The 27,162-nt window shown below is 43.2% G+C and overlaps 1 protein-coding gene across 1 annotated transcript in view; it reads left to right on the top strand.

Moving 5' to 3' along the window:
• The window catches only part of CCDC14 (coiled-coil domain containing 14), a 45,445-nt gene extending 27,890 nt beyond the window's left edge, over nt 1–17,555 (top strand). Inside the window, exons 10-13 of the mRNA XM_075556316.1 lie at nt 7,067–7,149; nt 12,333–12,551; nt 12,631–12,763; nt 15,031–17,555. Of these exons, the coding sequence (XP_075412431.1) occupies nt 7,067–7,149; nt 12,333–12,551; nt 12,631–12,763; nt 15,031–15,964 (1,369 nt within the window). The 3' untranslated portion in view covers nt 15,965–17,555. The remainder of the gene's footprint in view (nt 1–7,066; nt 7,150–12,332; nt 12,552–12,630; nt 12,764–15,030) is intronic.
• The last annotated feature ends 9,607 nt before the right edge of the window (nt 17,556–27,162 follow it).

Here is a 27,162-nt window from a genome sequence, read left to right on the forward strand (position 1 = left end):
AAGGCCCCAGAAATCTCATCTGCGGTCCAGCTGTCCTATTGGTGTGGTAAAGGCCGCAGTCACCGTCTCAGTAGTGCCTACGTTCTTGGGCTTCTTTAAAATAAAAAACAAAACAAAACCCAAACAACCCTGTTGCATGACAAAGTCCAATCAATTAACAGATGAATTCAAATAAAGGAGTGGGCCAGCGATGGGTCTAGACATTTTTTTATGTTGAGTAAAGATTAGACAATATGGGCATTACAATTACAGAATAGGATGCATTAGTAATGTTGACAATATAAATTTAAACAATGCTTTTCATATGATATTTTCTTAATTTTAGTCTTTTTAGAAATTAATGTTTATTGAAGTAAAAAATATTAAAGTTTATCTGTTCTGGATTCACTTTTTACTTTTTTATTGTTGAAATCATGTAATCCAAATTCAATACATTATGCCCTAATATTTTAATACTATCTCATTATTTAGAAATTCTGTGTGGTTATTTGTTTTTGTCCCTATATAACGTAGGAAAAATATCTGAATGATACCGTCAAATAGTTTTTTTTCTGTTTAACATTGTTCTCGAGATTGTAAACAGTACTATAGGCAAGAAAATAAATAAAAAGGAGCCCCATTATTTCTTAATAAGTGAAGCTGTCTTATTTACAAATAGCATCATAGTCTTTGTTGAAAAACTTTGGCTATTACGAAAAGTAACTAGAAATGGAATTCAATTGCAATTAGTAAACGTTGCAGGATAATCAGTATACAAGAATCAATTGTTTATGCACTAGCAACAAACAATTTGAAATAAAAATCAAAATGAATACTATTTAAGAGTAGCACCCCCAAAAATAAAAAGTATGAAAATAACTTTGATCAATGATACACAAATCCTATACACAGAAAATAATAAACAGTATTTTAAAGACCTAAATGTAAACCCTTGAACTATAACTATCACTGAGAAAGTAGGGACAAACTGAGGGACTCGAATACCTGGTGTAAACACACTGTCAAGGGTAATGAAAAAACATAGAGCAGAATCCAGAATAGATGAGCAGGACCTCCTCAAAACAGACACTGTACATGGAAAGGGTAAAAGGAGAACCCACGGGCAGGGACAAATTTGGGGGCAAGGACATTGGACCAGGGGCAGTTTCTAAAATTTATAGCAAACTACACCTGAACAGCAAAAAAGGAAAAGATGAATGTTTCAGTTAAAAAAATTGGCATAGGATCTGAACAGTCAATTCACCAAAAAAAAAACAAAACACCTTGAGATGGCCATGCAGAAACATGCAGAAGAAAGGCTGGTCCTCACTAGTTATCCAAGAGATGTAAATCAGAATAACAAGGAGACACTGCCTCTCAGCATTGGCAGCAAAGTTAAAAATACAAACAAAACAACCCCCACAGAACAAAACATGCAAGAGAGGTGTGGAGAGGTGAGAACATTTGTATACTGCTAAAACTGTCCGAACCGTGTGGAAAGCACATAGCAGCATTTCCTCAATCAGGAAAGGAAATGCCCAGCGACCAAGCAATGCCTCTACCGGGCATACTCCCCAAAGAAAGAAGGAACGCAGCATGCAGAGAGGGATGCACCCCATGTCCACCTCAGCACTATTCACAATAGCAAGAAGATGGATGATAAAGTGGAACCTACCCACAATGGGATGTTACACAGCATTAAAGAACAGTGACGCATTTGTGATGTGGACTGAAGCGGAAGACATTGTACCGAGTGAAATTGATCACAAAGGACAAATGTATGAGGCCACTGCTGTTTTAAAGCAGGTGAAAGTTTCATACCACAAGAAACAGACTTCGATGGTTTCTACAGGTGGGAGGGGAAAGCAGGAGGGAAGGGGAAGGAAGGCCCCGTGTCAGCAGACAAGCCAGATGCGGCTCTTGGTATGAACACATGGCTCTGAAGTAAAATCGAAAAAAGTTAAAGAACCTCATTCAAATTATCATGATTTCATTTGTTTGCAAAATTATGTTTATGGTTTTTGAGTAATTTTTCAATTATGAGGGACAGGATGTTTCTTCTATCTCAAAAGTTGGCCAACCTCGACTAGAGGTAGACAGGTTTCAGCATGGCTGAAGGGGAAGGTGATAGCCAACAAGCAAGAGATGCCCCCGCCCCTGCCTGCCTACCCCACACCCCCTGCAAAGGGAGCAGGACAAGCAGTTGGAGAGTTTGATAAGTTGTTGAACATAAAAATGATGATCTAAGCTATAAATCCTCACCTAATTCAGTCTTCAAAAGGGGGTCATGAGCAATTTTTTGAGGTGTTAAACATATCCATTACCTTTATTGTGATGGGCTTGTCATGTCACATGTCAAAACTGAGTAAATTATACACTTTATGTGCCGCTCATGCATGGTATGTCATTTCCAACTCAAGCTACACTAAAAATCATAATAGACTAAAAACGTAATTGTACTGCTAGCACTTTTCGTTTGTTAAAATATTAAATTCAAGTACACTTAAAGCATTGTTTTAAAATAGTGCATGTAACATCCATTTTTTAGAAACTTGTTTTTTGCTATTTTATGTACACAATTCATTGTCATTTTTTATAGAAAAATTTTTAACAATAATCTTACTGACATCTGAACACCTTCCAATGTATCCATTCGCATACAATTCTGTTGCTCAAGCCCACCACTCCTGTCACTGTCTCACTTTTTAAAACTTGGCTTTGAAAGCAGGGAATGAAAGGGGGGAGAATAGCTAGGGATAAAGTTGATTGGACGGGGTGTTTGCTTAAATAAGGTAGCAGTTGGAGTGTGCTGCTCAGCCCAGGAGCACGATCTGGCAAAGAAGGAGAAGCCACAGCTGACAAGACAGAGGCGCGATAGAGGCGCAGAGTCTGGGAGGGCGTTCTAGGAGGTGGGCGTGAGTCAGGACTCCCATTCTGTGAGTCGAGAGGAGGAACTGGTATCCATGGATATGTATGCTCGAGGGCAGGAGGAGAACAGTTTGTCCCCCTCTGTATGTTGGTCTCCATTATGTTATCTTCACTTTGGTTTTTAGTTTCAGTTACTCTAGTGGAACTAGGGAAGTGCTCTCCTGGAGGAGGAGGGGAAGGATGCGACATATAGATTGTCTCTGGGGAAGCTGACCAGTGATACCTCAAAGTGCCCAGCAAAGCTACTGTCACACAGTTGTTTGGGGAGAGGCTTCTAAAATTCCATTAAAAAACTCCCTTATTCCATTTTCCATTGTTTTCCCACGGACGTCTTTGAAACCCTTGTGTGCAAGAGGGGCTCAGCACATAGAGGTTTCGGGAGAACACCAGAAGCTGCTTTCTGGGTGGTGGTCTTGATCACTCCTTTTCTCCGTCTGCATTCCGGGAAATCAAGTTTTTATTATAAAGTTGGCAGTGTTTGAGGCCTTTGCCTTCACTAAATCTTGGTCAAATTCCCCAAGGAAGCCATCTGGGCCAGGACTTTGCTGCATGGTTTTGTTCACTGATTCAATCTCTTCCCTTATTAAGGCTCTGTTGAGACTCTCCTTTTGAGTCAGTTTGCATAGATTGTGTGCTTCTGAGGATTTGTCCATTTTATTGAATTCCTTCATTAAATTTTAACTGTTCACTAATATCTTCTAGAATTAAAACAGTATAGAATGAGACATGAATGTTTCTCTTTACTCATACCGTCTCCACTTGTCTCCTGTTAACAGATTGGTATGTTCGCTTCCAGAATCTTTTATTTCAGTCTATGCATATTATAACTACACACACATATGTGCACACTCAGGATACCAGGAAAACCAGACTCACATGAAATAGATTCCGAATCATATTGAGTCTAATAGATTCTGACTCACATCAACCCTAAAGGACAGTAGAACTGCCCCTTTGGGTTTGTGGGACTTTAAATCTTCATAGGAGCCGACAGCCTCATCGTTCTTCTGCAGTGAAATTAGGGGATTCAGACTGCTGACCCTGTGTTTACTACCCCAATGCATAACCCACTATGCTACCGGGGTGCCTATACACATAATATATTTTTAAAAACATACATGGATTCGCAATACTATCATTAGCCTGTTGTCTTGTTTTCATTTGATATTGTGTCCTGGTGATTTTTAGTATGTTAGTACCTATGGGTGTTTTAATCTTTCTGATGCATATGCATTAGTGTTCCTTGGTACGGATGTTCCTTAATTCATGTAGCATTTTAGTTTGTTTTGAGCTTTTCGCTATTAAATACTGCTTGTGCATAGCCTTGTGTGCATTTACAAGGCTGTACGTACTTTTGCACACATACACTGATTTCTGACACTAAATTACCTAGAGGTAGAATTCTTTGTCAAAGATTATGAACATTTACATTCCAATCGATACTTCCAAATCCCCATCCAGAATGGCCACCGCAGTAGATTCCTGCCGCGTGAGCGCGTTTATTTCTGCATGTCCGTACTACCCTGAGTGTTAGTTCCTTCCACTGTTGACATTCTGCTGGCTAAAAAAGCACCAGTATTGAATGTATGGCTTTTCATATTACACTAAACAATTTTCATTTCCAGATCTTAGGAAATTGCTTTTCTTTTGTCACTTTTTACTGGATTGCTACTGACTTATGAGAACTCTTTATATGGTGTTGGTTTTGTCTGTTGTATAGATAGGGAAGATTTTTTTCCAGATTGTTTTAGAACTGGTTTCAGATTTCGATGTCCTCAAACCCGCTGTTTCCTTAGCAGTGGGCTCTAGGTCTTGCTTAGGGATGCCTTCCCCACGGCAGGCCTGGGGAGGGGTCTCTCTCATGCAGGGATCCATTGGTTTTATACGCCCTGCTGGCCAACAGCACCCTGCACACACCCACCGGTGGTCCCTGAAGATGTTTGGTTTTTAAAGGGAAAGCAGCTCTCCTTTTGTTTATTATTTACCCCCTGGTGATTTTAAAGACCCCACCCCAAACTCTCACAGCACTGGACTTGCAGGTGAGATTCAGGTAGGTGAGGAAGAGAGCATGGGTTGGGCTCTTTGACTGTCCGGTGGACAGGTGGGCAGAGCAGCACGCTGAGCTGGGTGTGCTCTGCTGCCCCTGCTGGCTTCTTCTGCTCTGGCAGCCGCAGCACGGCGGGAACAGGCTGGATGGAAGCAGGTGCCCAAAAGGTTTTATTAGGGTGTTCACACGTGTCCCTATCACTTAAGGCCCTATTTCACAAGACAGATTTTCTGGAGCGTGCTAAATGATGCATCCCTGTACTAGTTTGGGTGGGTTTGTTTGTATGGATATATTCTGTTTAGCTCTGAATCCAACAGATTAATCCACCAGTTAATAAGCTGTGAATGGTACGCGTTAGGGCACGATCATTGTAGATTCAAACACACAAATCAGTATTCTAATATCGAATGTTTCCAGGTAAGTAATTCTGGCATGGAATCCTTTTGCTAGTCCCAGCAGTTCGCACATCTGCTAACTGCTAAGAGGCGGTTTGGAGGCTTGAGTCCACCCAGAAGTGCCTCAGAAGAATGGCCTGGCACTCTGCTTTTGAAAAAATCAGTCTTAGAGAACTGCATGGGGCGCAGTCCTATTCTGAAACACAGTGTTGCCACAAGTCAGAATTGCCTTGCTAGTAACTGAGGGGGCGTTGAGGGTAGGCAGATCTGGAAAGATATTACAGATGTTTTAAACCACTGGTACCTTCTTAAGTATTAATTTTTATGTACCTTTTGTTTATTCCTTTTTTGTGAAGCAGCTACATATTGGGGGGAGGGGGACAAACCCAAAACTATCAAATGCATTTGGGCTCATAGCAACCCAATAGGTGAGACCAGAATCTATGACTACATTTTTTTGTTAGTGGACAGCCTCATCTTTCTCCTATGGTTTGGCTCGTGGGTTTGAACCGCCAACCTTTTGGTTAGCAGTCCAACACTTAGTACGCTGGGCCACCAGGACCCCTTGCATGTTTGGAAGTTGCTGCTTGTTAACATCTTCATTACTTAAGTGAAGGCATTAACCTTTCCATCTAATATGTAAATTATTCAAAGCATAGGCTTGTATCTTCCCCTTGTCTCATTATCTTATACCAGCCAGTCCAAGTTTATAGTAATGACAGATCTTTAAGAAAGCAGACAATCAACTGCAGTAACAAAGATGCAGAGAAGGGAGACAGAAGGAAGAAAATAGCAAGAGGGCGAAGGAAAAGAGAAACAAGGAAAGGAGAACTCATTGAAAGACAAAAACAGAACAAAGGGAGGGGAGTCATCCCATAGTGAAAAGTTTTCTCCTGCCCCATCATCCGTTCCTGGCCTTCCTCTTTCAGCCTTGTGTTAGGCAGGGTCCTCTAGATAGAGAAACCAGGACACTTATGATATATATATATATATATATATATATATATATATATATATATATATATATAAAGAGAAGGAAGACAACAGCTAATTGACCCACACAGCAGTACAAGGGCTCAGTCCAACTCACTTTGATGGGACAGTTAATATACTGAAGGTTTTTCCAACTCACAGGCCGCTGCTCCAGGGGCAAGGATGCAGACAAGGAAGAAGCTGGTGGGAGGTGGGAGTCAGCTTTGCAACAGTACTGTGAAACAGGTCGAGATGGAGCCTCAAGGCTTAGCGATCTACGATCCATGGGTTGGCTCGACCCACAGGTAGCGCAGAACAGCTAACTCAGGCAGCAGCAGGCTAGTCTGATCAGGGAGAAAGGGAAAGAGGCAGGCCTCGAAACCTTTATCTTGGTGGCCCTCCAATCAAGCTGTGACCTGATTGACAGACTAAACTCCACCCACATATTCCCGCAGGAGTCACAGTGGTACCAAAAAACCTAACGATTACTAGCCTCAACTAATCCTCAGAGGTACCTGTGTGTATGCCTTCTTTGAACTAATTCCTGCCATCAGAACTACTTTTAATTGTCTTAGACCACCTAACAGTGGTGTTTTGTTTATATGGGTTTTGTTTCTTGTTTGAGAGGTGAGTGGGCTTCTGGTATCCTACTGCTGCTGGTGCTTTTTATTTCTCTGTTGTCAAATGCACACTTCCAAGAGAGCTCAGGATTTAGACATTCATGTTTCTTCAAACTTCCCTTTAGGCAAGTGAGAATGTTGAACCAGCAACTGAGAGAACGAGAAAAAACTCAGAAGACATCTTCTCTGGAATGCAGCCTCCTTAAATGTAGGTAAAAGAACCTTAAGGGTTAATTTTGCATGAAGTCCTTGTAGCTCTGGAAATGTTGGTAAAGAATTGAGCTTTCTGAATGCTTTCTGTAGATGGATTTCCTTTCTTTTAAAACTTTTTAGTGTGATCTGGGTGAAAGTTTATAGAGCAAATTGGTTTTCCAGCCAACAGTTGACTCATTTTCTTTAATGCCCCTCATTGATTGCAGGCCCCACAAGACAATGTAGGTGTGTGGATATGATCCTGTCCACTGACAGTGTTGTATCCCAGGATAGATTTTGAAATGGCCTCCTCAATTTGGCGTTCCTTCTTAGTAGATTATAAGATTGTTCTATCCCAAATGGCTAATAACCAGTGTATTTCAGCTCACTAAAGTCTACGATAGTGATCTTTATTCATTCCATTTCATTTCTGATAAGTTCCAATTTCCCTAGATTCTTACTTTATACATTCCATGTTCTGATTACTTTTCAGAACCTTTTATTGTGATTTGGGTGAAAGTTGAAAAAACAAACTGGTCACGGCTTCAGCAGTTCATACGCGTAACACTTTGTAATCTAGATTGCAATCCCCACAAAATAACCACAGTCTTCCTCCCTCTTCCTTGTCTGGTGTTTCTACTCGCCCTTTCATGTCTGTTAATACCTTCCGAGCTTTACCTCTGGGGGAATGCTGCCTTTCTGATCATGTATGGTTGATTGTTGTAAGGTATGTACCTCCCTACTCTTCGTGTTCATGTCATAGGCCTGTCAGATGAACCACGGGGGAGAGGGGAGGGCGGTAAATTCCATTCCAGGCCTGCAGGCGGACTAAGACCATCGTCTCAGGGGTTCTATGAGCCCCTGTCAGACTAGTAAGCCTGCTATTTTTTATAATTGAGTTTGTGCCTTGTTTTTCTCATGGTCTGTCTAGGATCTCCAATTGTGATCTCCTGAAGTTACTACCTGTCTGCTCTCTAGGTAGTGACTTACTCTCCCTCCCTCTCCTGCCCTGGTGACTTTCAAAGAAGGTTTATTTCTGTGTATAGCATTTTATTAACTTCTGGTGATAGTGATACCATATAACATTTGTCCTTTAGCCTTTGACTAATTTCGCTCAGCATGATGTCCCTCAGGTTTTCCCATTTTATGAGGTATTATCCAGTCTTCATTTTTTCTTGAGTGTTGAATAATATTCCATCTGTGTATATACCATAGTTTCCCTGTTCATCCACTGAAGGGCACTTGGGTTTTTTCCGTCTTTTCACTATGGTGTACCTATGTCTATTCCTGTCACAGGTCTTATTTATGTAGGAGCTATACCCCATGGCGGGATTCCTAGGTCATAGCGTATTTCTAGTTCTCACTTTAGAAGGAAGCATCCTACCATTTTCCATTGTAGTTGCGCCATTTTAGAGTTCCTCCAGAAGGGATAGGGCTTCCAATCTCTTCAGACCCCTATCATCATTTGCTGTTTTCTGATATTTTTAACTTTGCTGTTAAAGGAGGCTTGATTTGCTGTCACAGTGTTTTTATTTGCTTTTAGAGAGCAACGACTAGACAAAACAGAAAGACCTCAATCAGAAAGAAAGCAGAGAATATTAAAAACTGAAACAACTTAGAATGGTTCAAAAGGGGGGGTCAAATGATAGCGTGTCACATGTTAGCATTAACTACATCTGCCCTCATGAGCTTTAAAATGCTCTCCGTATGATAGTGAAGCTATTGACATCCCTGGGTCGTTTTCAGAGGGGATTCACTGGAAGCTGAATCAAGGTGGGGACCCACAAATATACTTTGGGCTTCCACTGTCATCCACAGTCTATCAGGTGTTCATAATTCAAAGTCTTGATACTATTTCCTCCGATGGGTTAGGATTTTATTACTTACATTCCTTGGATCACACAGGCTGGTATGTGTTAGAACGGGAACAGAAGGAAGATGGACCCAGAGCATGGGTTTCTACTAACAAGTTGTATGTAGAGTTAACGACTTGCCCGGGTGTCTAGAATGGAGTGAGGGTAAAGGGGGCAGGGTGAGGGGAGATTGGAAGACAGTGAAGAGAGAGTAGCCGAAAGTAAGAAAGGGAGAGCTAGAGAGGAAGAGACAGAGGGACGTACGTGCAGCCACATGAGAAGGTGAAGAAAGTCAGAGTGTGAACAAAGGAATCCCGCATTAATAAGCTTTAGGGACAGAAATAAATTGTTATGTCTAAAAGGAGCGCCTGCTTCCCTCCCACCCCCCAACCCCCACTAACTGTGGCACCAGCAGAGCGGTGAAGAGGGGAAGGTTTCTGTGAGCCGTCTTGAGAAGGCGAGGCGTCACATTACACTCAGTGGGGATGGACAGGGGGTCAGCGATGCTGGCTATGGCTCAGAACTGTAGTCTTCCTGCTGGACCCTTAGTGTGCTCCATCCATGTGGACTTAGTTGACGCTTCACTTCAGTGACTGCTTATTTAAAGACAAGCCCTTGAGACACCAGGTGCTCTTCTTTCTGACAGCCAGGCACCACCTGGTTTCTTCACCACTTTGCGATAGCACCCATATATATCTTCAGTGATCTCTTCATGAGGGCCAATGTAGAGTAGCGCCAAGTCATAAAAAATAATAGTCCTTGTATTGGTTCTGCCCATTTTAAAATTTGACTGTCTTTTTGTTCTTGAGGCTCTTCAAAGCCTTTCTCGCCACTGCAGTTGTTGCCTTGACGTCATACACCACGTACCACATGTACCCTGCGCCCAGTCCTGTGCCCGCCTCACAGGTCATTTTTATATTTGAGCCCATTGCTGCAGCCACCGTGTCAACCATGCCCTATGGTCTTCCTCTTTTCCACTGGCCTTCTACTTGACAAGCATGATGTCCTTCCCCGGACTGGTCTCTCCGGACAACGTGTTGCAGCACTTGAGTTGAAGTCTTGCATCCTCACTACAAAGGAGCATTCTGGGGGTACTTCTTCAAGACAGATGTGTTTGCTCCTCTGGAAGTCCACGGCTTATTTGATGGTCTTCATTAGCACCAGATTCAAAGACATTGATTCTTCTCTGGTCTGACCTTATTTGGCCCAACATTCCCGCATATTGGTTGTTGTTGTTGTTAGGTGCCTTCAAATCATTTGCAACTATAGCAATTTTATGCACAATAGTACAGAACACTGCCCGGTCCTGTGCCATCCTCTCAACTTGTCCTATGCCTGAGCCCATTGTTGCAGCCACTGTGTCAGTCCATCTGCTTAAAGGCCTGCCTCTTTTTCTCTGCCCCTCCACTTTACCAAGCACGATGTCCTTCTCCAGGGACGGGGCTCTCCTGACAACATGTCCAACGTATACAAGATGAAGTCTTGTCGTCTTTGCCTCCAAGGAACGCCCTGGCCGTATTTCTTCAAGACAGATTTGTCTGTCCTTTTAGCGGTCCGTGGCACTTTGAACATTCTTCTCCAGCACCACAGTTCAAATGCATAGAGTCTTCTTATGGTCTTCTTCACTCCATGAACAACGTTCCCATGCATATGAGGGGATGAAAACGGCCATGGCTGGGGTCAGGGGCACTTTAATCCTCAAAGGCGCGTCCCTGCTTTTCAGTACCCTCAGGAGGTCTTGCGCAGCAGATTTACCTAATGCAATGTGTCCTTTGATCTCTTGACTGCTGCTTTCATGACCATTGATTATGGATCCACGCAAGGCACAATCCTGCCAACTTCAGCCTCTCTCCATTTATCACGAGGCTCTTGGTCCTGTTGTAAGGAATTGGGTTTTGAGTTGTAATCCATACTGAAGACTGGATTAGAATCCTTGACCTTCATCAGCAAGTGCTTCAATGCCTCTTCACTTTCAGCAAGCAAGGTTGTGTCATCTGCACATCTCAGGTCATCAGTAAGCCTTCCTCCAATCCTGATGCTACATTCTTCTTCAGATGGTCCAGCTGCTCCAACGATTGCCCAGCATGCAGACTGAACACATAGGGTGAGAGGATGCTACCCCGACAGACACCTGTTCTGACGCAGTCATGCAACGTTCCTCGTGCTTTTCACACGAAGCACAGGGAGGGTTTCTTGAGGAGAACCCCCAGTCTCCTCAAGGTTCTCTACAGTCTGTTAGGTTCCGCAGAGTCGCGTGCTTTGGCACAGCCAATAAAACACAAGTAAACGTCTTTCTGGTAGTCTCTGCTTTCAACTAAGAGCCATGTGACATTAGCAATGATAGCCTTTGTCCGACGAGCTCTTCTGAATCCGGCCTAAAACAGCTCCCTGTCAATGTGCTGCCGCAAACATTTGTTGGGTGATTGTCATTAAAATTTGCTTGCGTGTGAAATCAGTGGTAATGGTTCTGTGTGAGCATTGCTGAGCATTCTGTTGGGTCAGCTTTCTTTAGATTGGTCACAGATATGGATCTCTTCCGGTCAGGTGGCCAGGTAGCTAGCTGTCTTCCAGATTCCCTGGCTCGGATGAGTAAGCACTTGCTCAGCTTATTATCTGTTGGTGGAACCAGGGTTCCCCAGTCTCCTGTCTTGGCTCCTCAGTTTCCCGTCCCCTGTCCCCTTCTTCTTCTATTCTCAGTCCAACCAGACTGAGCTTTTAGGAACTGATTTTGCCTTTCGCTTTCAATTGGTTCCCATCATACTTGTAAACATTTCTGGGGACCAAGGAGACCCTACATTGTGAGGTTCTTGCCTGTCCTTCCAGTGTCACCGAATTCTCTTTTCCACCTTGCCCCCTTGCCCCCGTCCTCCAGCCACACTGGTCTCTTGTTCAGTCCCAAAGTAAAGAACGTTCTTGGCGAGCTCAGGAATTTCCTGTCGGCTCTTCTTTTGCCCTCTTGAATCTCTCCACTTTCTTCTCATCCTTCCGGCCACAGCTCTACCCCCTTCCTCCCCTTCTGACGGCTCTCTAAGTAGCTTTGTATTCTTTATCCCTCTGCCTTCCCTTAAGAGCCAGCCTCCCTATGTGTAACTAATGACCTGTTTGCTTGGCCCATGAGAGCAGACGCATGTCTGATCTGTGACTCACACACAGTGGGCATTCACTCAAGGCTGTGTTTGTGAAACGCACGGGGCGATAGACTCTTGGGACCATTGTGAAAATGTGGTAGATCCTCGGCTAGCCTCGAACAGCCCGGGCCCTTGTAAACGAGCACACCACCCCCAGATCCTTTCAGGGTCGCCATTTTTAAATTAGGGGAACAGATGCCATCTGTTTTGTCTTGCAGTGTTTTCCCTTCAGTCACTGAACGCGTCACTGCAAAATCAGCTGCAAGAGTCACTGCAGAGCCAGGAGTTCCTACAGCGCAGAAACGAAGAGCTCTTGAACGTGATTGAAAACCAGACAGAGGAAAACAAAAAATTTGCCACTATATTCAAAGAGAAAGATCAATCTATACTTGAAAATAAGCAGCAGTTTGACATTGAGACAACCAGGATGAAAATTGGTACGTGTTTGGACTGTCCTCATGATCGTGTTTTTAAACGTCATCAGGAAGCTGATTTTGTTTGTTTGTTTTGCTTTAGAATTGGAGGAAGCTCAAGTCAACTTGAAAAGTTCCCAGTTTAAATTAGAAGCTACCGAAAAGGAAAATCAGATATTGGGAATAACATTACGTCAGCGTGATGCCGAGGTAACTCGACTGCGAGAATTAACCAGGTAATTCTTTGGTAAGCCCCCGTCCCGTTTAGTAACCGTAGGCACCCCGGTGACCCCGTGGTGAAAACGCATGGCTGTTAACCAGAAGGTCGGTGTCCAAGCCCAGCAGCCATTCCATGGGCGGAAGCTGCAGCGGTCTGCTTCTGTAAAGACAGACAGACAGACAGCCTTGGAAACCCACAGGGGCGGTTTTTCCTCTGGAATCGCCTAGACAACAATGGTTTGGTTTTGATTTTTTTATTAGACAAAGTTAGAGACTGTCTTTCCCCTTTTCCTCTTTGTTACTCACTACGCTTTGTTAATTTCTAACGATAATTCTTCTGTTCCAATTAAGTTAAGTTAGGCATTTCAAAGTAGCTAAATACCTTCTTCAACCAGGTGATTCCTGGTTGAAAAGGGTCCCTGCTGAAGGCTTGTGTAGCGAAATAAGTGGTTACAAGTTCCTGGCGCCCAAGTTAGAGCGACTTGAGAGGCAATCCCAGCCCTGCCCGCTCCCCCTGTGTGACGCCAAGCGAGCTTGTTAACCTCTCCAAACCTGAGCTGTGACTGCCACAGTGGGCGCGGGCATAGGAACAATTGTGCGGCTGGCACAGGGCCGGGCAGTGTCTTGTTTCATTGTTCATAAGGTGGCTGTGTGTCCGAACCAGCCGGATGGCACCTGGCAACAACAAACCTTAGCTGGGAAGTGGGAGTGGGAATGGCCTTACTGGGGCGGCTAAGAGATAAAGCGGCCTTCATGTTGTGTGATCTCAGGCAAGTCACTTTACCTCTGCACCCGGTCTGTTTTATTCTCTGTGAGGTGAGGGCTTGGCAGCAGCTGCAGAGAAGCCTCTCAGGGCTGCACATTCGTGGGCCATTGTCCACGGCAGCGATCCTTTATGATTAGCCATATGAAAGAAGTCTATGGAAAAGCAATAGAAGCCATTGCCATGTAAGAGCAATCAGAAATCAAGAAATACAGCAGGTTTTGAGATTGTCAGCCCAGTTGGAACAAAATTTAGTTTCTGCCTTTTTGGAAGAAGTTTGCTCATTCGTATCTCCAGAGATGACTGCTGACTTTAGTTTAGAGGTGGTTTTCCAGTATTCAAATGAGTCACCACTGATTGTTTCAAAAACAGTATTATGTCCTGATTGTTTTCATTGAACTTTATGTAATCCTTTCGTTACCAGTTCTTATTACTGTCAGTTCCTTACAACTGCTCGTGATGTCATTATATCACAATGTACCTCAGTCAGTTTTAGCTATACAAAGCTATTTTCTATTCCAAATAAAATATCTGCGATGTAGTTTTGGAAACAGACTCTGTAATGAGTAGGGTGAACTCCTGTAATGGTACACTTTAAGGACTAGAAAGGCTCTTTTGAAGTGTTTTGCCAGCTTGCTCTCAGGAGGACTTTGACTGGTGGACACTTTTCACTAGCGGCACCTGCCTCTGCAGGTTTCTCAAACGATGGCTCTTCTTTTCCTATGTGAATTCATCGGCAAAAGCAAAAAAGCTTTGACTTTTCGTGTCTCTGATTAAAAGTTGAACTTGTAAAGCATGCTTGTTTTGGTGTCTTTTTCTAATGGATATTTCGTGTTTTCTTATTGAGTTATAAGAACAAATGATCCAATTCAAGTAGACTGAAGATTGTTTACTTAATGATTTTACTAGAACTAATAAACGCTGTTACCAAATGAAGAGCTCTCTGGTCTGAAACCTATGCTAAGACTTTATCTTTCTACCTGTGTCTTTTCTTATTTAAACTCTTACTAAGTTTTACGTAGGCAGGTTTCACTTTGACAACTGGCCAAGTTGAGATTCAGAGAGGCTAGTGAAGAGGGTGCGAAGGTTTGATTCCCCTCTATCACTGTCGTCCTAGTATCTGAGCCGTTGCTTATTCCTAATTATGCCGGATAATGGCTTCATGTATATTTTAAATGACTAGACACCATTTCCAATGGGATTCATGTCTGTTTTTCTTCTGTGTGCCTCAGCCTTCCCTCTCTTGCCCTGCTTGTTCACGGTAGGCCTCTTTGTACAATGTGCTCATGGAACAAAGCAGTCTTCTCGGTTTTTAAATAAAATATTAAGATGCTGACCCAGTCTTTTTATCATTTGCTATTTTGCTAGACTTGCCTGCACATTCTCTATGATTTGTGCTTTTAATTGCCAGCTTTCAACTTAGGAACCAGGTTCCTTTCTTTTTTAAGATGGTGAATTATATGTAAATAAAATAAATAGGCAACAGTAATACTAATCAGTGTGCTAAATTCTTCTTAACAGGACTTTGCAGAGCAGTATGGCAGAGCTTCTCTCAGATCTGAGTACGGACAGTGCTCGCTGCAAGCCCGGAAATAACCTTACCAAGTCACTCCTAGACACCTATGAGAAACAGCTTCAGCGGGACCCAAGCCCCCCCCTCACTTCTGTAATGAGCTACCTAAGTCAGTTAGAAACAAATCACAACTTTCCACACTCAGAGCCCCATTCGGCCATCAAACACGAGGAAAGCACGGAGCCAGCCAGGCCCTATGAAAACGCGTTACCTGCCGAAGCCTCTCAGCTCAGTAACACTAAGAACGTGGAGGTGGGGCCAGCCCCAGGAACGGTTTCTGCCATTTGGAACGAGGCCGCTGACGAGGAGAATGAGAGCAAGACTTTAGTTGAAGATGAGTCCAATTTAGATGAGACTATTTACCTTCCTTTTGTTAGAAGCACTCCTCAGAAGAAATCACCACTCGCTAAGAGACAAGCTGCCCAGCCGCAGGTCAGTGTAGCCGCCCCACAGCAACTCAACAACAGTGGGCTTCTCTCCGAAATGGAAAATAAGCCGTGTGCATCCATGGCTTGCTCCTCTTCACAAAAGGATGCAGAAGATGTGCCTGAGAAGCTTTCCAGAACGACCGACATGGAAGACAGGCAGCTCCTCCAGAAGATCCAGGAAGCCATTGGTAAGATCCCTGCCGTAACTGAGCCGTCCCTTGGCCAGGCTGTGTATAATGGTCCCTCAGCTCCTCAGAGCGGCAACCTGGAGAAAGGCAATGCTGTCTCGGATGGTAGCTTTTTAACTTCTGACTTGATGTCTGATTGGAGTCTGTCTTCTTTTTCGACCTACACTTCTCGTGATGAACAAGACTTCAGAAATGGCCTTGCAGCCTTGGATGCCAACATCGCTAGACTCCAGAAATCCTTGAGGACTGGCCTTCTAGAGAAATGACGTCAACAAAGGAGAGAGTCACTGAGTGCTATTTTGTTTTGTTGTTAAGTAACAGAGCTAGGCTACTGTAAATGTATATGTTAAGTTTCTTTAGAGAAATGTGTTTTATATAATTATGTGCAAAATAATAAATTGTGTGCGTAATAAATTTATTATTGGAATATATTGGCACTGTGGGACTTATAAAAGCAAGTCATCTTAAGAATTAGCTGTTTCCTAAGAAGAAAATTTTATAGAACTAGGAGAGGATTATAAGTAATGATTTGTTATTTAACTGTATATGTATTCATTGTATGTTAATATTCCCCTGCTGGGTAAAGTGCAGATGGAAAGGATTGTCTGGTTGTTGTCAATGATGTTGGGAAAAGTCTCTCAGGACAATTTACTTTCTTCAGATGAGCTTCTTTTCTCTTGCACAACTCCGTCTGTGTTTTAATGCCGTGTTTTTATATGAGTTGCTCTGTGCTACAAGTTATTGTTGGTGAGCTGTGTAAATATTTCTTTTAAGTAAAAAGGTAACAGTATCTCCGTCTCTTAAAAACACCGATTGGTCCAAGAAAATATGGGTCGCTTCCTAGGCTGGCATGAATGCATGTTTAATGTCTTTTAAAAACAAAAGGCCAGACTGAGATAAAAAGTGCTGTAACAGGTAACTTAGTTTTGGAAGTTCGTCTTTTAATAAATGTTTGCTACAGAATGGACTCGGTGGCAGCATGTATCTTTACTTGAACACGGTAGTGGTTCTAAGTTGGCAATAGCTTTAGTTCTGCCTGTCGGAACCAATTGCTTTTCTGTAATAGTTTAGCTGAGAATCTATTCCATGACATGAACTAGGTTGATCTTTTTGCCTTTCTATGCCAGCATATCTTCACTACTCAGTCACCTCCCTCCATTCAACAGCCCCACTTTCAGCTCGTACATGAACAGTTCATACATACACGTTTCATCTCCCAAACAAAACATGTTTCTACATTCCTCTGTCATCAGTGGGTGGCTGCAAAAAGCTTCTCTCAGAAATACACTTGCCTCGGTCTCATTCACATGCCTTCAGAAACAGGTTTGGTCAAAGCAGTGGCTTCCTTGTCAGCAGTCACCTAAAGAGTACCTGCTGGTCTCTCCCGGAGGAAAGAAAAGTGACGCAAGCAAATGCACGCCAACAGCCAGTCGAGTGGACTGAGGGACCACACGGACATCAGTGTCCATGGCCCTGAGACCAGACTTAGAGGTTCTCAACTCCCACAACCGGCTGCTGGGAAAGGGATCACATTAGAAGGTCTCGGCTAGAGTGGGAGACAGATGTAGAACAAAACTCACAATCTTAATAAGAGATGACTGGTTAGAGACTGGTGGAACCTTTGAAACTATGGCTCTTGAGTCATCTTTCAGATCTGGAAAGGAACTCAAAATAGTGGCTCAATTTTCAATAGACAGGTCTATAATAATAATAATCATGAGGTACACACACCTTAGAAGGATGAACTGTTTCTGAGATAAAAAGGCGAGCATTTGCCCAAGGGCAAAGGCGGAGGAATGGAAGCAAAAGGAGGAAAGGTGATAGTTCTTTGTGCAGCTTGCAGTCAGTGAGATGAAACAAAATGTGTATTAAATTGTCTGATATATTCTTTATCCAATTAATAATAAGCTAAAAAATAATAAAAGCTCTTGTTTGCCCGGAGATTTGCATGTTGCCTGGGTGTTAAACAGGTTTCAGCAGGGCTTCCAGACTAAGACTAGGAGGGAAAGACGCAATCTACCTCTGAAATGCCATGGTCTGCCCTAGACATAAGAAATCTCAAAGACTCAACAAGAAAACTGATTGAACTAATTGAAATGTTCATCAGTGTGGCAAATTACAAGATCAATACATGAAAAATCAGTTGGATCCCTTTATACTAACAAAGAATTCTGAAGAGGAAATCTGGAAAACTATCATTTACAATAGCTAAACAAAAGATGAAATACTTAGTAATAAATCTAACCAGAAAAACAAGACACACACGCACACAAACCCTTTAAAACACTACTACAAAGAAATCAAAAGAGACCTACATGAATGGAAGGATATGCCATGCTCATGGATAGGAAGACTTACCATTTTGAAAATGTCAATACTGCCCAAAGTAATTTATAGCTAAAACCCAGATCCCAATGCCAGCATAATTTCTTTAAAATGATGGGAAAACTAATTACCAACTTTACATGGAAAAGAAAGAGGCCCCGATAAGCAAAGTAATACCAAAGAATAACAAAATAGAAGACGTCACATCACCTGCTCTACAGCAACAGGTTTCAAAACAGCTTGGTACTGGTGCAGTCACAGATACACAGAATAGTGGAAGAGAAATGAGTACTTAGAGATAAATGCATCCACTTGTAGATAGCTGGCTACAAAATGCATTAAACGAGAAAGAGATAACCGCTTTAATATTGGTGCTGGAAAAACTGTAGATCCATTTGTCAAAAAGAATGAAAGAGGGCCCATATTTCACACCATAAACAAAAACTAACTCAAGATGGATCAAAGCCCTAAATCTAAAACCTAGAACTATAAAGATCATCGATGAGAAGTAGAGACAAACTGAGTACATATTGTAAATACACTATCAAACAAAAACACAACAGAAGATAAGGGAGGTGACATCTAAAAATTAGACACTGTGCATCAAAAATTTCACCCACAGACTGGGGGGAAATGGCAATACACAACAGGGGGGGAAATTTCTAAACCCCTCAGCAAGAAAAAGGAAAATAATCCAATTTTTAGATGGGCAGAAGGCATGAACAGGCATGTCAACAAAGATGACATTCATATGAAGGTGGCCAATAAGCACATGAAGAAATTCTCACACATTAGCCATTTAAGGGATGCAAATTAAATGTGTGCATAAGCAGCTGTGGTGAAGACAGCTGATGGTGCTCGGCTATCAAAAGATACAGCGTCTGGGATCTGAAAGGCTTGAAGATAGTGGGCATCTAGCTCAGAAGCAAAAAAGCCCACATGGAAGAAGCACACCAGCCTGTGTGACCACGAGGTGTCGAAGGGATCAGGTCTCAGGCATCAAAGAACAAAAAATCATATCATTGTAAATGAGGATGAGTGCAGAGTGGAGACCCAAAGCCCATCGGTGGGCAACTGGACACCCCCTTGCTGAAGGGTTGTGGGGAGGAGATAAGCCAGTCAGGGTGCAGTAGCAACGATGAAACAACTTTCCTCTAGTTCTTAAATGCTTCTTCCCCCCACTATCATGATCCCAATTCTAACTTACAAATCTGGTTAGACCAGAGGATGTACACTGGTACAGATAGGAACTGGAAACACAGGGAATCCAGGACAGATGACCCCTTCAGGACCAGTGCTGAGAGTGGCAATGCCTGGAGGGTGGGGGGAATGTGGGGTGGAAAGGGGGAACTGATTACAAGAATCTACATATAACCTCTTCCCTGTGGGATGGACAACAGAGAAGTGGGCAAGAGGCGATGTCAGACAATGTAACGTATGTCAAAATAATAATTTATGAATTATGAAGGGTTCATGAGGGAGGGGTCAAGGAGTTGGAAAAATGAGGGGCTAATATTAAGGGCTCAAATAGAAGGCAAATGTTTTGAGAATGATGATGGTAACAATTGTACAAATGTGCTTGACACAATGGATGGATGGATGAATTGTGATAACAGTTGTATGAGCCCCCAATAAAATGATTTTTTGAAAAAGTGAGATACCACCTCACCCCAGCTATTAAGCAAAGTTTAAAAAAACAAAGCAAATGCTAGAGAGGGTCAGGAGATAGTGTGCAGGTGGGACTGGAAAATGGTCCAACCACTGTGCAAAGTGGTATGGCACTTCCTCAAAGTTGGGGATAGACATACCATGTGACCCACCAATCCCTGCACATGGTATCCATCCGAGAGAAATAAGAGCCAAGAAAAAATAGACGTTTGCATATCCATGTTTACCACGGCACTATTTACAATGGCAGAACGATGAAAACAGCCTAAATATCCATCCGTGAAAGGATGGACAAACGTTGGTATGTTCTGTATATTAGTGTGCAACGTTAAATCATGAATCTGCGAAACACCTCACAGTATGCATAAACCTGGAGGACATTAGGCTGTGTGAAATTAGTCAACTGCCAAAAGACAATTATTGTATGAGACCACCATTATATAAAAAGTCAAGAAAAGATTTCACACTAACAGATGGTCCCCAGGGGTGGGAGGGCATGGGAGGTTAGAAAAATGATGGCGACACGGGATGACACAGTTTTATAAGAATTTAGGGTGAAAGTGGCAGATACTCATATACAAAATCCTGAAACAGATCAATACAAGTAGATACTTGAGTAGACACACAGGCTAATCGGGTGTGAAAGAAAGCGAGAGTATACCTACAAATGCAAGTTTCGCGGAGGATCTTTGCATTTTTACTGCAGGGGTTCGGGTGACAGTGGGCTATGCACTGAGCTGCCAACTGCAAGGTCAGCGCTTTGGACTTACCTCTACAGGAGAACGATGAGGCTGCCTACTTCTATACAGATCTAAAGTCTCAGAAACCCAAAGGGGCGGCTCTACTCTGGCCTACTGGGTCACTATGAGTCAGAAAGGACTCAGTGGCAATGAGATATTGGCTGCAGATATACTCATGAATGTGGTGGAGCACACAGGGGGAAAAGTTAGGAAAACCTTGCAGACATAAATACCTTGAAGTAATAGGTCCCTGGGTCTGGGCTACTCGGAACCCTAGTCTCAGGGGGCACCCAGGTCAATTGGCAGAACATAGTTCACCAAGACAATGTTCTGATTAATTTGGTGAGTCGGGACTGGGGTCTTAAAAGCTTATGAGCAGAGAGTTAAGGTGCTACTATTTGTCTCCACATCCTGAGGAAAGAAAGGTTATGAAAACAGACATGGAAATAATAGTCCAGTGGAGTGATTGACATTGCAAGCCAATCTGGACAACTCTGAGACCAGCAGGGGGTGTGCCTGGCTACCACTACCAACTACCATGTTAGATGGCCTTGGGGAGAGTTGAAGAAAAATGGGACCAAATCTCAAAATCATAAAAGAAACCAGGTTTACGGATCAGAAAGAGACTGGTGGGACCCTCAAGACTAGGGCCTTTTGCCTTAGGTCTGTAACGGGACTCACGTCTGCATTATAGTCATCAAAGATGTAAGAGGGAAAAGACAGATCTTACCTGAGGATAAAGTTTAGACGGTTAGGAAAGCGGAAATGGAAACAAAATGGGAAGGATGTGGGATAAGTGGTGGCATATTGAGAGATGGCAATAGAATCAGAACGTGCACGTGTTGTTGAACGTGAGACGATGATCTGCTTTATAAACCTTCACCTACGTCACAATAAAAAGTTAAAATAACAGTAACAACTCTGTGGTTCACAATAATCTGATTCATAATATAACCTGGGATGGTGCGGGACCAGGCAGCATTCCGTTCCATTGTGTTTGGGGTGGGATGAGTCAGGGAGCAATTGTCCAGGAGCTTCCAACCACAAGAATTGTGTGGGGAGTGCTTACATTGAGGAGTGTGACAGTTATGTAAACTCCTGTCAACTTGAGAAGGAGTGGAGTTTAGCCTGTCAATCAGGTCGCAGCTTGATTACCTCCTTTGGAGGCGCCACAGAGATAGATCACTGGAGACCAGATACACACACTCTCTGCTTCATATTCCTGATGACAAGACACATGGATCTATTCTAGAGCCCTGGAGCTGGAGGAGCCACATGGAAACCCACACCAGTGCTGAGATGCTTCCACCATCACTGGATCCACAAGACTTTCCACCCGCTGGTCTGTGATCATCCTGCATTCCGTGTCATTGCACATGTTGCATGAGTCTGAAGAGGAATTTACAGACTGATATCGGACATATGGACTAATATCAGACTTACGGACTTGATCTGGACTGGGCTAGGCTGTTTCCTTAATGTATGATTGCTGTTTGATATAAAGCTCATTCTTATACACATATGAGTGCTGATGAATTTGTTTCTCTAGTCTACTGGGACTAACATGAGGGGTGATATCTTCAGCTAATGAGTCATTCACTTATTCGATGACACTTTAAAATATGTCAGGTATTACTCTAGACTAAGAATGCAACAATGAACAAGACACATTCCTTACTCTAAGGGGACTTATATTACTTTGGGAGAGCCACACTGAAGAGAGGAACCCAGAGTGAAAATCCTATAAAGAAAAATAAATCGTGTAAGAAGACTAATTAATCATAGGGTTATTGTCCAAACCAAACTCACAGCCATCGAGTCGATTCTTACTCTGGGTGACCCTACAGGATAGGATAGAACTGCCTGGTGGGTTTCTGACTGTAAATCTTTACCAAAGTAGCAAGCTTCCCATTTTCGCCTCTGAGGCACTCGCAGTTTCAAACAGCTGATCTTGCGGTCAGCAGCCGGTGCATTACTCACTCAGGTCACTAGGGCTCCTCAGGCTTGTACTTAGTTGCTGTAAAAAGAATGACATTGGAGTAACTTCTGAACTCCTTTCTTCTTCTTCTTCTTCTTCTTCTTCTTCTATACTTTTATTGGGGGCTCCTACATCTCTTATCACAATCCATACACTCATCCAGTGTGTCAAGCACATTTGCACATATGCCACCACCACCATCATTTTCAAAGCATTCTCTTCCCACTTGAGCCCCTGATATCAGCTCCCCATTTCTTCCCCTTCCCTTATGAACCCTTAATAAGTTATAGATTATTTTCCCCATCTCTTACATCATCCTCCATCACCCCTCACCCACTTTTCCATTGTTCGTCCCCCTGGGAGGGGGTTCTAGTTTGTGATCGATTCCCTCTTTCTACACCCACCCTCCCCTAATCCTCCTGGTATGTCAACTGTCCTTGTTGGCCCTGAGGGGTTTACCTCTCCTGGACTCCCTCTTCCCTCCTCACTTATTAAGAGGGAAGGAGAACTGATTCCATACCGGCATCGCCAAAGCCCATTGCTATGAGGCCAAGGTCAGGTATGTCTCCACCCTCCAATTCTGACAGCCACCGCCCACCCACCCCCTAGCCCACAGCACTACACTTTTCAACTGAGTTCCGTAGTTCATTGCCATGGCCACACAGAATACTCACCACTCTGGGGCACTCAGGGAGCTGACACTTTACAAATGCTCAGCCACTTTCCAGCACGCCCACAGGCTGGCCTTTCTCAGCTTTGGGCTCTCAGCCACCAAGGCCCTTGGCCTCGCCCCGGCCCAGGTAATGCTACAAAACCCCCTCTCACGGGCTTTAGACACATCACTAGGTGAGACTGGTCCCTGGAAAAGGCCCTCCTGTCTGGTGCCGTGAGTAGAACAGATGATGAGACGTGTGGACCCAATGGCTGCAGCAGCGACTCTAACACAAAGATGGGGAGGAAGGCCAGGGACTGGGCAGTGCTCGTTCTGTCGCACTGCGCTGCACCGGAGCTTTGGGTGCAAACCAACCTGAGGGCACTCAACTAAACTAACTCCTCCACGCTGCTATCAGCCTGGCCCGAAGGCACGCACACAGCTCTGGCTCCAGGAGTCTGTAGACCGCGCTGCCCTGATTAGGTGCCTGGACGCACCCACTGCACAAGGCAGCCTCCTGCCCGAAGGCACTCAGCTTTGCTTGAGCAGAAAGCCCAATCTTTCGACCTGCAGACCATGTAGATCGTAACCACTGCGTCACCGGGGACCCCTAAATGGAAGACAGTGCTTTCGAATGACATAGACACATAGTGTGTGCGCACGTGCTAGACTAGGCCTACGTTTTCCTCGAAGAAAGCACATCATGCTCTTGAAATCTTTGTTTACTACAAGGTGCTATACAGTAACAACCATTCTCACACCCATCACGGGCCAATTTCATCAGCGTTCCTTATTTAAAGTTGTTTTTAAAGTGAGCGAAGAAAGTGGTGAGAATTTTCCTCCCCCCAGCAGTGCGTCTCCAGCAATGGCGTCTCGTTAGCTCCCGGGGTAAGGGGCGGGGGGTGGGGATGCGGGGGTCCTTTCTCCACAGAGGTCGCAGAGACATGCAGAGGTATCCCATGCCATGCAGGAGAAGAACGTGTGCCCCTCTGGAGCTAGAAACTTAGCACATGGTTCAGATACACAGCAAGGAATGCGGCCCCCGCTCAGCAGGCAGCACACAGCCAAGGTGCATCTTTTCGCCACAGCATCCTTTCCCGATGATTCCTGCATTTGGCTGTGAGCTCCGGGCTCAGAGCTGGGGAAAAGCGACCACAATGAAATATTTCAAAGACAACAGGTCCAAAGTAAGCAACGCAGACCTCTTCAGGGCAGTAGTTTGTGGTTTTGAGAGGAGAAAGGAGTACAGGGGGAGAATTTTTTCCTCAGAATCTCCAGGGATGGAGAGAAAAGTCATCTCTTTTCCTAGGTCAGTCAGCGCTACCAGACTTGCTGTCTTAGGGTGAGGAGATGGGTTGGGAGGCCTGAGAGGGAAACTAGGGCAAGGCAATACATATTTGAATAAGTAGGTCTTCACTGGGTAGAGCAGGGAGCTCAAGTCTACCACCCCACCTTTCCCCGCACTACCAGACTAGGGGCCAGTTTCCCCGAGACAGACCCCAGCACCGCCTCTCCCCTCCCTCCCTTCCCCAGCACCGCCACTGACCTGACACCCTCACTGACTGAAAATATGTCCTGTCAGATATTTGTAATAATGACCCAACGGACACACACACCTCCCGCCCTCCACGCCCAGCCTACAAAGAAAGAATTAAATGGTAGTTTTCAGTATTGGGGACCAAAGAGGGGGCATCTGAGAAAAGGTCATGATCTTGAGGCTTAATAAGACACTGAAACAGGCCATGGTATTTGGAGCCCGTGGAAATTTTCATTTGAATGAAGGGGTGCCTGAGCAGAGCAAGTGTACTGGATCTGAGAGTCAGTTGGCCTAGAAACTGTCGCCATGTGCTGTCTGATCATTTATCATTTATTCGCTCTCTATTGTGCACTCCACAGTGGCCAAAGACAGACAGGATGAATTATCTTCGAGGTATTGAGAACCACAACACCTGTAAAATGAAGGGACTTGATCTCAAACACTCCTGCCACTTTGAAATACTGAGCTTTTCAAGGAGAAGGCTCCTGACACCAAAGGAGCCAGGCAACCTCTCACGATGGCGATGTCGTACACAATTTTATCTTTAAATTACGGTTCTTTATTTAATACTCAACTTGAGTCCTCTCTATTGTTATTTTCTTAGTGGTTGATTTTTTTTCTTTTCCAAAGAGTATCATTAGTTACTCTCTGAGGACTCGGATTTTTTCCCCCACCCTCACATTTAAATGATTGTTTAGGTTAGATTTCAATGTGAGGATGATAGTAGAATTCATTTTTTAAAGCAAAAAACCCCCACAAATTCCATTTGGGTGCAAGCAAAAGGGGTAGAAATCAGGAGGTAACCCCCAAACCAAACCTCAGACTAGCTGGAAGAGCTCTAGAAGTAAGCGACTACCAAGCAGGGACAGAGACGGTGCTTATGGCTCAGTTAGCAGAAAAGGCCAGTCTTAAATCTCTAGAGAAAGATCTACCAGCTTTATACTGTGAAATATGGACATGGTTCCTAACCTATGTGGACAAGTAAATACTAAACATATTAATCCACAGACCTCTGAATATTAAAAAAAATCCCAGGCCTTTCTACACACCACTCTTCTGCAAATAACAGATCCAGGAAAACTTGACCTGATTGAGAACAAAGGAAAGAAAGAAAACATCTGAGAAGCCAGTGGAGGGGTGTACTCTGTCCCACGGGTCAGAATGCACTTACTGGCCATGGGTTCAGTTTGGTTTGGGGTTACTCCCATCTCTCCATGGTTCTCACTGTCTCTTTTCAGAAAAGAATCAAACAAAGCCAATTTAATAAAGTCCATCACTACCTGTAAAAAATAAAGGTGTCAAGAAAGAACAGCATAGGATTTATACTAAAATATTTTGTGCGGGAGAAGAGGAGGAAATAAATGAGAAAATAAAATGGAAATTAAAGATACTGTCAGAAAAAAATGTTACCTAGACTAGATAAGATTTATGATCAAAATTGATGTATGGATCATTATAAGAGCTGTAAGAGCCCCTGCAACTTTAAAAATATATGATAGAATATTTAGCCATGAAGTTTTCAATGGGATGAAACAGCTACTTATTTTTATTAAGAACATTGACAGAAAAAGCATTAGGGACAAGATGATGAGATGACAGGTGAAAATGAAGCATGAGCTGGCAGAGTTTGGAGGGAGGGGAAAATGGAAAGGAAAAAATACTGTATATACTTGAGTATAAGCCGATCAGAATATCAGCCGAGACACTTAATTTTACCACAAAAAAACTTCATTAAAAATGTGCTGAAAAATGGCTTATATACAAGTGTAGATGGTAAATCAGAAATGATGACAAAATGGAAATTAACACAAAGGAAAATAAAAGTATGATAGTTTGAAATGAAATTCTAAGTTTAACTTGTTTCTTTTTAACACACGTCTTAAGGCTCTTAGTGTGTGTGACTATAAAGAAATCTGCCATCAGTCAGATCTCTTTTTCACCCAGGAGATTTTTGTTGCATTGAAAAGGATATTCTTCTCTCTGGAAATCTTTAGTACTTTCTCCACCTTTGATGATCTTAAAATTTATTCTTATGAATATGCTTGTTGTTGTTTTTAAAATTTTATCTAGTGTTTTACTCTCTTATTATGAGCACTTTAACTCAGAGGTCTTATATCTTTAATTTTGAAAAATTCTCAGTTATTATTCCTTAAATATTTCCTCCTTCTGTGATTCATATCATGTGGGTTTCAATGCTCCATATCTCTTACATATATTTTGCCCTTTCATCTCTTTGTCAATTGTTAAATCCTTCCCAGAAAATTTATTCATCTGATCTTTCATCTAATTTGTTCTTCAGCTGCATCTGTTTTGTTGCTGAATCTATCTATGGAGTTCCTAACTTAATTGTAACACAGTGGCTACAACAATGGAGTCAGGCATTGTAACAATTTGTTTCATTCTGCTGTGCAGCAGGGTTGCTATGAGGCAGAACTGACTCAATGGCACATAATAACAACAGTGTATTTCTATTTCCAATTGTTTTGGGTAGTGTCATATTGCTTTCCAGAATGGTTGTACATATTAAAAGCCCACAATCAGTGTATGATGATCAGAACTTGGAA

Source organism: Tenrec ecaudatus, chromosome 8 (assembly GCF_050624435.1).
Source record: "Tenrec ecaudatus isolate mTenEca1 chromosome 8, mTenEca1.hap1, whole genome shotgun sequence".
NCBI lineage: Eukaryota > Metazoa > Chordata > Mammalia > Afrosoricida > Tenrecidae > Tenrec > Tenrec ecaudatus.